We start from the raw sequence: 11173 nt of genomic DNA, 5'->3' as shown, positions 1-11173 counted from the left end.
CTGCATCGCATTTGGTCTGGTCCCTGCTGTGACATGAGGTTGGATTTGAACCCTGCCCTCAAAAAAACTGGCCACCCCAGCTTGCTGAGTGTCATCAGCAAACCTAAGCCCTGGAGTGAGCAGTTGTTAATAAAAAGTACTTCTCTGTGACCCTGCATTCAAAAAATGGTGGACTGATGGGGTAAGGAAAAGGCTTTTCTTTTGTTTTATTGAATAAATGATATTCTAGAAGTGAGGGATGGGCAGGGACAAAGTCATACTTCTACTCAGAGTCCCCCAGCACCTGGATGGGGTTGAATTCCAAGTTCCAGTGGTCCCCTTCAGGGCCGCCAGGTCAGGTATTTGTGGCCTCATCAGCATCCCCAGAAGTGAATCCGAAAGGAGCTGAAAGAAAGAATTCCCTGAGCCACCTCGAGCCTGCAGTGCTGACGTGCCCTCTGACTTTTGGGTTCACAGTAGTCCTAGAGACACCTTTGCCCACCTCTCATGTCCCTTTCTCCACGTGGTGGCCAGTTTGCAGATCTCCCAAGCCAACCCAAAGCCTTCTTTAAGCTGCTTTTAGCATCACTAGAATGCAAAGGGTGTCAGAAAATTGTCGTGCTGGAACCAATAGAAAGAAATCAGAGAGATTCAAAGAAAAACTCAAGGAGGACAGGATTCCAGCCTCAGCTCTGTGCTGGGCTGTTAAGGAAGAAGAGGAATTACCCTTGGTTGGGGTGGTCCCCGGTGTGGACTCTCTTTTAGAGAGCCTGCCCAAGCCAGAGCCCCGTGGCAGCCATGTTGGAATGGAGAGTCCTCTTTCTCCTTCAGCCAGGTGGTTGGAAGAGGGGTGGACACCTGACCTGAGCAGGGCCAATCAGATTGTCTCTCCGGAAATTTGGAGTCTGAGTTCAGAGACATTACTTAGGAGTCACTGAGGGTCATTTGGAGCCAGGGAGATATGAACTTTACTGCTGTGGGGAGGCCGTGTGTGGCCTCATGTCTGACAAAGCAGAGATGCTGGTTTGCACATAGAGTGAAGTGTTGAGTTGCCGAGGAGAGGGGCAGAGACTCTGCACGGAGAAGAGCGAAAATCACCATCCTGGGTGCCTGACGGGGTGTTCTCTGAGCTCTAGCTGTCTTTGTTCTTTTTTGATTGGCTTGTTAAACCATTTGAGTGGGCATCCTTTGCTGTCAAAATCACCTAGACTATGAGACCAAGAGCAGAAGAGGGCCCAGGAGTAGCAGACACATGCACACAGGTGCCAGCTCATCACAGGAAGGGTGCTCTCGCGGGGCTGTTCCATCACGAAATGGGCTGCCTCTCGGGGTGCTGTGTTTCCCAGAACTGGAAGGTTCCAAACAAGACTGTGAAACATGGCCAGGAAAATATGGAGATGGCCAATCATCTCATAGGCCAGATGAGACCGTTAAGGCCCCTTTCTGCCTGCAACAAGGTCTGGAAAGGCTTGAGTTCTTCTCTGAGCTCTGCCACCAGCATCTCCACACCCCCATGCAAATTCCCACCTCCTAGTGACCGCTGGAGGGTGTCGGGGCAGGGGAGCAGGCTGGCAGTGGCAAAGGCGGCTCCCAAGGTCAGTCCTGGAGCCCGGGGGGCTTTGGGAGAAGCTGCAGGGATGGCGGCTGTGGAGGGGCAGCACCGGAAGTTTGCATCACCCACGTCATTGCAGATCTGGAAAGCGATCCTCCCCCTTGCCTTTTAACACCTGCTCCCTGCCTCTTTCTAGGTTACCTAATTTCTCAAGAGCTCCAGTTTTGCTGATTCTGAAAAAATTTGCAAAGTGCCCTGAAAACTCATGACCTCCTTGGGAAGGCTGCCCCCTTGGCAGAGGGGAGGCTAGGGGGGCCCTTCCCGCCCCCCACTGTGCTGGGCATCCCCCACTCCAGAACGCCTTACTTCATGAAGTCTGGAGACTTGGCCATTGCGTGTTCAAACTCTGAGAAAGACAGCATGTTGTCATTGTCCAGATCCGACTCACTCAGGACCTGGCCAGGGGTGCGGAAAGAGCCAGAGAGGAACCGGTATGAGAAAGTGAGATGGGAGCGGAGGGCTCCGGGAGAAGTGCCGCAGGCCCAGTGCTACCACAGGTCAGGCTCCCTGCCAGGTGCTCAACACACATCCCAGAGCCCCCCTGCCCCTTGTGAGGCAGGCACTCTCCTCCTCCACATGCTATCCCCTCACCCCATGCGAGGACACGGAAGTGCAGAGAGATGAGGTTATGTACACTGAGGTCTGGGACCTGGTGGGCTCGTCTCGTCATGGGAAGAGTCCTCTTAGTGCCTCCAGCACAAACTTGGCAGTGAGAATGGGTGGGAGGGTGAACAGGGTGACATCTTGCACTGCTGTCACTCAGGCACAGGCTGGGGCTCTGTGCTGCAAGAGGTGCACTCAGCTTGGCGAGGCAGCGATGACCCCTCAGGTTTTATCTTTGCTTCTGATTCCAGTCCAGCCCAAAACACTTGAAGGTTCTCACAGTCTCAGGACAAATGGATCCATGCCCTGTCTTGCGTTTGTAAGGCTGACTTCATGTCCTGCCACGCTTTGGACTGTCACTCTGGGGCATCTGGGTACTGTGTTGTGCTGAGGTGACGTGGGGAAGGGAACGTTGTGATGTGTCCCTCTGATGCTAAGATGCTGTTGGGCCCCCTGCCTGCAGTGACTGCAGTGTTGGTGGGAGGGCAGCTGGGAGTGGGTGGCTCTGTCACAATGCTCTGGGGACCCTGGAAGGGAGTCATGATCCTGGAGGAAGGACAGAAAATTGGGGTGTCGCCTCCAGCCATGTGCCACTCCCTCAGGGCACTTCACCCTGCCTGCCGTCCAGGGGCTTTGGGTGATGGCCTGCCCACCCCACCCGCAGCCCCACAGCCCCAGGTACACACGTGGCTCGTGAGGTCGGTCAGCAGGTCCTCCGACATGTCGTCACTGTTGAGCAGTCGGAGGATGATCTTCTGTAGGTCCTCCTCGTCGATGAAGCCATTCTCATTAAAATCTGCAAAGAGGAGGCAGGGCCTGAGAGGAAGTGGGCTCTCTTGGCCTCCAAGAGTCCCGGGGGCCACGGTACCAGCCAGGACCCCACAGACTCCCACCAGCCTCTGGGGTGCCCCGCAGAACCTAGTGGGCCCAGGTAGGCCTAGAACCTAGGACTCAGTGAGACCTGGGCAGGCCAAAGGGATGAGGCCCTGCAGTAGCTGGGCAGGCCACAGAAGAAGGTGGTTAATAACCCAAAGTAATAATAATAATAATAATAAGCATTGATTGGGTACTACCTGCTCAGATTTGTCCTGAGAACTTCACCTGTTTTAGGTCACTGAATCTTCACAATTCTCCTTTTGTAAGTCTCACTTTACCAAAGGGAAACAGGCACAGAGGTGTTATATGATTTGTGTACACTACCAACGAGTGGAAGGCTGGGGATTCAGACCTGGCTGGCTGGGCCCCGAGTCCAACAGCACCCACCACGCTGTGGAAATCCCAGTCTCAGACCTCACGAGCCACATGTCTTTTGGTGGCTGGAAGCTGGGCAGCACTGGGGAGCAGGAGGAAGCCTGGCTTTGGAGCCAGAGGACCTGGGCACACGTGCCTGCTCCTGTCACTCTGCATCAGGCGCAGAGACGTATCGGGCTGGTTCCTGCCCACAAGGAGCTCCCAGGCTGGGGGTGCAGGGGAGACTATCGGGCCCCTGAGCAGCTTGGCTCCAGGAAGAGAGAAACAGGCATGCCTAGGATTCTGAGGGTTTCCGGATGCGCTTGTTCATCTCTGGATGGGGCTGGGGGTGTGAATGAGGAAGACTCTTGGAGGACGAGGCATCAAAAGAAGGACTAAAAGGCTTGGGTCTTCAGAGATGGCAACTGGAGGAGGTGCCAGAGTTGCTAGGGACAGTGGCAGAAAAAGAACAGCACTGGGGTGATCAGTCTGCTGTGAGGGGAACAGAGGCTTGGGAGAAGGTCAGAGGTTAAGTCTGGGAGGTGGGTGGAGCTTCGAAGGGCCTTGAATGCCAGGATGAGACGGTTGTACCAACATTCTTGGCAGCCCTCCCCTAGGACACCCAGCACAGTCCCTGCACCACTCATCAGCCATGTAGTAAATGCAATAAATTAGTCAAGTATAGTCATTATCACCATGGCAGACACAGATGTGCCAGGCAATGGTCTGAAGGCTTTATATTCCACTGCCTTAATCCTCATGACAGTTATAGAAACTGAGGCACACAGAGATTAAATAACCACGCTCACTTCCTTAATCTCATTTCAGCCTCTTGCCTTTAAATATCCTCTATACACTGATGAATCCCAAATTTACATCTCCAGCCTGGGCTCCTCCTGACCTCAGGCGCGTATATTCACCTGCTTCCCGCCCTCTCCGCTTGCAGGTCTGATAGGTCCGTCCAAACCCAAACTCCTGGTACGCGCCCTCCACCCTGCCCCCAAACCTGCTGCAAATGGGCAACGCCACCCTCAAGTCACTCGGCCAATGATCTCGGAGTCCTCCTTGACTGTCTCCTTCCCTTGTCCCCCACAGCTGAGGGATCAGCAGACCCTCCCAGCTCCACCTTCAAGAGACAGAAAACCCAGCCGGATGACCTCTCCCCTCTGCACTGCCTCCGCCCTGGTCCAGCCACTGTCGCCTCTCTCTAGGATCCACAGCAGCCTCCCAGCTGGTCTCCCGCCTCTCATTCCACCCCCTTCAGTCTGTTCTCAACAGAGCAGCCAGAGTGAGCCCGTTCATTGTCCTTCATTCCTCCCCCAGCACCTCTCTCACAGGCTCCCATCTCAGCCACAGGAAAGCCCAGGGTCTGCCCTGCCCTCGCTCTGCCTCTCGCCAGTCCTCCCTCAGGCGAGGCGCACTCCTGCCTCAGGGCCTTTGCACCGGGGTCCCCTCACTGGAACACTCACCCCAGAGATCCTCTGGGTCTTGATTCAAAGGCCAGCTTCTCACCAGGGCGCTACCCAGAACCTGTCAAACATCGCCCTTCCTGCCCCTTTCCCTGCTTGGCCTCTCTCCCAGCACCGATACTGCCTGACACACTGTGTGTGCTGCTCCTTAGCTCGTTTGCTTCCCTCCACTAGAATGCCAATTCCACAAGGGCAGAAGTTCTCGTCTTTTTGGTCACTACTGTATCTCTAGCTGCTAGAACAATGCCTGGAACACAGTAGGCACTCAATGAGTATTTGCTGGCTAAGTGAGCGAATGAACTACCCAAGGTCACACATTGGCAAGTGATGGAGACAAGATTAAACCCAGGCAGTGTGACTCTATGGGCAGTCTGTGCCATTAATCATTCGTAATTTTATTGTAATAAAGTGCCCAATTTTTTGCTGGGCAGATGACCATCTAAAATGATCACTACATTTCCCAGCCTCCCTTGCAGCTGGCTGTGGCCACACAACTGAGTTCTGGCCAAAGAGACGCAAGCAGAAGAGGCGCAGGCAACTTCTGGGAATGTCTTTAAAGAGAAGGTGTAGCCCTTTGTGACAATGAGGCGACCTTGGGAATGCAAGATAAAGCGACAAAATAGGAGGAACCTGGGTCCCCAGCGCTGCAGAACCATCATGGACAAGTGGCCCTGGAATTCTCCGTGTTAGAGACAGAGCACGTAGTGGCCAGTGATCTGGGAAGCTATCTTGTGTGATCCACTTGGGGTTCCCTGTCATTTGCCACTAAATTTAATCCTAAGTAATTCATTATCTGAGCCTCAGTTTCCTCATCTGTAAAACGGGTGATAGCAGCACCTCCACAGAGTTGCTGTGAAGGTTGAATAAGAAGATACATGTAAGTCACTTGGCGTGGCGTTGGCATATGGAATGTGTTTATTGGATATAGTAAAGACTCAATTCTGTATCACTTGATGATTATTAACTACTAAAAATGTAAACCTTAGAAACAGTAATATTCTGCCTTGAAGAGTGAGAGCGAGAGCTGGATTGGGCCCAGAGTGGAGGAGTGAGTTTGCGGATGTCACAGGATCCTTCAGTGGTAGAGCCAAGACTTTTGTCTCTGTTCCCAAGGCAGGATATGGATGTGGAGGGTACAACTAACCACGTCATTCCTTAAGTAGGTGGCTCTCCCCTGGTTGAATGTTTATCAGCCCCAGGGACTGGAGGCTCCGGCCTGACACGTTCACCCAGGCTCTCCCTGCACAGCTCTGCAATTACACGCCATGGGTCAGGGGGCGGAGGGACCAGCGCTGGGACTGGAGGCAGTAGGCAGCCACAATGACGTTGCACTGCTGGTTATAAGCTCTGCGGCCTCTCCCAGAGACCCCGCAGTGTCCCCAGGCATCCTGCTGGCCCAGCTTCCATATGCAGAGACTGCAGCAAAGTGACACTACTTTGGTCCCAAGCCATCTGGAAACAGAATAATTTGCTAGAGTAAAATGTAGTTCTGGACTGTTCCCCTCCTTTGGGGGTGCAAGGGCAGAGCAGCCTGGGAAAGGGCTGGGGGCTGGGAGCTCTGGGCCACTGGCCAGCCCATGCGGCCTCAGGGCCTGCATCCTTGGGCCACTCTGGGGAGGGGGAGCCTTCCTCTTGCTGTTTCCCAACAATGGGGGAGATTAGAGAGCTGGTAGAGTCAGAGCTCAGCCCTCACATCCCCCCAAAACACTCTTACCATCATCATCCCAACCTCTCTGTCATGTTACTCCTTGCAATTGACAGCACAGTACTTTCACAAAAATTAGCCCATTTGATCAAGTGAGGCAGGGCACGTTTTCATTACTGTTCCCGCGAGAGCTGAGGTTGCCTCCCTGCCTTTCCCAGCCACCAGCATCCCTTGTCACTGCATCAGATCTTGGGAACGTGCGGGAAAGTCTGCTGCTGGTGCTCTGGCAGCTGCCCGAGGGTAATTCCTATCTGGTGGAGGCCATGCTGTTGGGAGCAGGAAGGCGGTGCTGGGATGTTGGCCTCTGACAAGTACAAGTCTCCCCAGAGGTGCCGAGAGGAGGATGGATCTGCTGGAGGCCAGGACTATCCCTCAAAGCAGAAACTGGAGCCCAGTAGGCACATCCCAGGTAGGTATATTGGCCTTGCTGGATTCTTCACCAAATCACTTCCCCCTTCCTTCTTACTAATGGAACTACAATTCTTGTTCAGGCTGACACCATGTTTGGTTTAAAATACTCTGCTTTCCAGTCTCCTTGCCTCTATGTGTGGCCATGTGACATAGTTCTGGCCAATGAAGTTATAACATAGTCATGGCCAAAGGGACTGGGTAGGGCTTCCAAGAAAGTTTGCTAAGGAAGACTAGACAATCTGTGCCTTTGAATGTCCATTTTGCCCTTTTTCCTCCTCCCATCCCTTTTTCTTCCTGCCTGGAATGAAGATGAGATGCCTGCAGGCACAAAAACCACTTTGTGACTCTGAGGACAGCAGTCCCACAGTAAAGATGGCAGATCAGGAGGCTTGAAGGAGCCGGGGCCCTGGGTTACTTCCTGGAGCTGTGCCCCTGGCTCTGGACTGCCTGATCCCAGGCTCCTTTTTTTTTAAACGTGGATGCTCTTCCACATAACTGAATGCAATCCTAACTGACATGGTAGGTCAGAGTAGTAGTTCTCAAACTCTGCTGCACTGTGGAATCACCCAGGGAGCTTTTAAAAAGCCAACGAACGGGGCCTACCCAGCACCATCACATCGCATCTCGGCAGCTGGGGCCCAAGGAGCTGTAGGTCTTAAAAAGCCCCCAGGTGATTCCAGTGGGGAGCCACAGCTGAGAACCTGCAGGTTAGAACAGCGCTTCTTAAACTTCCAGGTGCAAGGAACCACGGGGGTCTTGTTACAAGGCGGGTTCTGATTCAGTAGGTGGGCAGTGGGGCCTGAGATTCCGCATTTCTAACAAGCCTCCTGGCTGTGTTGATGCTGCTCATGCGTGGGCCACACTTGGAGTAACGAGGGCTCAGAGCACTGAGTTAGGTCTTGGGCTTTGGCTAAGAATGATCACCGTGGCCGTTACCGCCACTGTCTTCTCCCTTCCGTCTCCTTCTCCTTTTCTTTCTTTTTATTCCTCCTCTTCTGCCTCCATTGCTGCCACTCCCACCTCAATTTAGTGAGCAGCTACCACATGCCAGGCATCGGGCTTAGAGATTCCCCTGTCCCATCTCTAATCCTGCTGACAGGTCAACGAGGTCACAAATCTGCTCAGCCCAAAGAGAATTCGGGTTTGTCTGGGTATAGCTGATGAGGTCTTGGAGTTGAAGAGTCCCTGGGTGTCTATTTTCACAGCTGATTTGCACGAAGATTTTGTGCTTTTTGTTTTTGTACTTGAGCTCAAGGAGGACGGAAACCGCTCAAGGGGCTCGGAAAGGGAGGGTGGAAGAAGATACAAGGACCGTGAGGGACAGGTGGTGTCTGGTCCTGGATCTGGCCTGAGGCGCTCAGTCGGACCTCTTGAGAGTGAGGGCATTCTCCCCACTTCTGAGCTGAACACAGTTTGGCTCCTGTGCCTTGGAGCCTGAAGAGAACCTGCTGCTCTTCCAGCTCCCTGAAGGGTTTGGGTGTTTTTGTTTGTTTAGCTCTGGGAGCCATGGAAAGACGTCTGAGACAGACATCTTTTGGGACATCTGCCCAGGCTACACTTTACCATCTCTGAGAAGCATCCATCCTCCCACCCGCTCCAGTGGTAGGCCTCTGGTGCCATGTTTGTTTATGTGGCTCTGCTTCTTCTTGGCTGTGGTCGATTGGAGAAGGCTGGTCACCTAACCCAGGGGCAGCTAGATCATTGGTTTGTTTGAGCCAATCAGCATCTCCTGGGAAAATGGAAGAGAAACAGATGCTTGTGGCTAGTCAGTCTGAGTGAAGCCCCCAGGCCATGTGGGGGGCCAGGGTAGTTGTCTTTGGCCCATAGGCACAGAAGCATAAAAGTCAGATCTGCAGAAAGAGAAGGTAAACAGAGAGAAACAGAGATGAGGGACTAAACAGCCATGGAGAGAAAAGGAGAAAGCAGCTGTCTTGCTTCCTGATCACTTGCCAGCTACATCCTAGGCCCTCAGGAGGCCTGCCTCCATTCTTCCATAGGTTCCACACTGCTTGTGGTGGATAAACTCTAGTGCCCCCCGACCTCTGATGATCTGTCCTTCTTGGTGTTCATGCTTTAATGTGAGTGGGTGGGGACTGCTAACCAACAGAATTTGGCAACAGTGATGGGATGTCACTTCTGTGGTTGCAATATGTTGTATCAGATAAGACTCTGTCTTTCCAGCATACTGACTCAAGAGACTCTCTCCCTAGCTGTCTTTGAAGAAGCAAGTGACCATGGGTGAGGAGGCCCATGAGGCAAGGAGCACAGGTCAGCCTCTGGAAATTGAGGCCCGCCTCCAGCCAATAGCCAGCAAGAAACCAGGGCTGTAAATTCTATAGACACAAAGAAATAAATTCTGCCAGCAACTGGAGTGAGCTTAGAAGTGGTTTTCTCCCCAGTCAAGCATTCTCCAGGTGAGAATGCAGCCCGGCCAGAATTTTGATTGCAGTCTTGTGAAAACCTAAGAACAGGACCAACTAAACCATGCCTGGACTCTTAACCTACAGAAATTGTGACATTATAAATGTAGGTCATTTGAAGCCACTAAGTTTGTGGTAATTTATTATGCAGCATGGAAAGCTAATGCACTCCTGTTCTTCATCATTTGCCTTCTACACAGTAAGTTCCTGTTACCTGCAACCTAAAGACTCTTGGCTAAGACAAGAGCACCCAGCCTGGGCCAGCATTCTCCATCCAGAAGAGCTGCTCCGTCCAGGAGAGTACTGACAGGAGACAGAAGAGGCTTGAGACAGCGCAGCAAGTGCTCTGTGGCAGAAGGCCTGACGGAATGTAGCAGCGACTAGTGGTCTAGAACTCCTTAGATACATTGGAAACTCCCTGGGACCCCCAGAAATACTTGGGGGTAAGGAAGGAGGAAGACTAATGCATAGGAGGCAGGGACTACTAAGCCAACTGAATTTGGGTATGTGATTTCATTTGTACTTACTCCTCTTGAATTTCACTGTAAATGTGTTTCCTATAGCAAATTTAGGACATTTGGGGCAATTATTTGTTCAAATACCTTTTCCGTCCCATTCATTCTCTCGTCTCCTCCTGAGATTCCAATTGAATATACATTAGACCTTTCTATTGTTCTACATGTCCCTAAGGCTCTGTTCCTTTTTCTCATCATATATATTTTTTCTCTCTGTTCTTATTTCAGATATTTTGTTTTTCAGTTCTATATTTTCTATTTGATTCTTTCCTATAGTTTCTATTTCTTGGCTGAGAATTCCTATCTTTTCATTCATTATGAGCATATTTTCTTTTACATCATTGGATATGGTTATAATAGCTGTTTTAAGATAATTGTCAGTAATTCTAACATCTGGATCATGTCAGAGTCAGCCTCCATTCTCAAGAATGAATCCATTTTTCTGTGTTTTTTTTAATTTTGTATATTGAATAATTTTGGCTTGTATCTTAGGCATTATAAATGCTTTATTGTGGAAACTCTGGATCCTGTTATATTCCTCCAAAGAGTGCTGAATTTTTTTATACAAGCAGGCAATTAGTTGGACGTAAACTGCAAACCCTGTCACACAGGGACCTTGTTAAAATGCAGTGGCAGCTCAAATCTCTGTTGAGTTCTTCTATCCTCACTTGAGCTGCTTTGAATCTCCCTTTGTATACATGGTTTAGAGGTCAGAAAGAGACTTGGGCATGGTTCATACACAAAATTTGGGCACCCTTTCTCTGGCTTTCTTTCATGGACTCTACCTTCTTTTCACTTTTCAGGGGAGAAGTGCTCCAAACTCTGATCCTTCAAATCAGAAAGAGTTCGGGGTTTCTATCAGTCCTGCATGATGCTGCTCACTGAAGCCCACCTTCAAACTAAAAAAGAAGGAAAAAAGGAGGCGGAGAGGACCATCCAGTACCATTTCCTTCTTCTAAGTGTCAACTCTCTGCTGCTAGAAGCTTTCTAGTGCCATCAGGTAGTTGATTTTTATTTTTTGTTTAGAGTTTATAGTTGCTATCTGTGCAAGTGACAGTATGATAGGAGCTTCTCAGCTATTCTTAGCAGGGGAATCTGTGATTTTATTTGAGTTTACTGGATGCTAAGCCTGAGAACATGTGGGATACAAAAATATCATTAAGTCCTTTTTACAGATGAGAAAACTGAGCCCTCATAGGTCCATCTGGCTTAAAACTCCTCCACTCCAT

At 51.1% G+C, this 11173-nt stretch overlaps 1 protein-coding gene across 4 annotated transcripts in view; it reads right to left on the bottom strand.

The window, feature by feature from the left end:
- Nucleotides 1–245: 245 nt before the first annotated feature.
- Nucleotides 246–11173, bottom strand: part of CIB4 (calcium and integrin binding family member 4) — a 51444-nt gene continuing 40516 nt past the window's right edge. For 2 of the 4 annotated variants that reach the window (XM_014843532.3, XM_070512428.1), the window contains 3 exons: nucleotides 2881–2990; nucleotides 1898–1986; nucleotides 246–384 (listed from right to left, as the gene is read on the bottom strand). In XM_014843532.3, the coding sequence (XP_014699018.1) occupies nucleotides 354–384; nucleotides 1898–1986; nucleotides 2881–2990 (230 nt within the window). In that variant the 3' untranslated portion in view covers nucleotides 246–353. Of the gene's footprint in view, nucleotides 385–1897; nucleotides 1987–2470; nucleotides 2741–2880; nucleotides 2991–11173 lie in introns of those variants that run through there. The other 2 variants (XM_070512427.1, XM_070512426.1) reach the window with 1 other exon arrangement.

The sequence above is a fragment of the Equus asinus genome, chromosome 6, assembly GCF_041296235.1.
Source record: "Equus asinus isolate D_3611 breed Donkey chromosome 6, EquAss-T2T_v2, whole genome shotgun sequence".
Lineage (NCBI taxonomy): Eukaryota > Metazoa > Chordata > Mammalia > Perissodactyla > Equidae > Equus > Equus asinus.
This window is presented reverse-complemented; position numbering and strand designations above follow the sequence as displayed.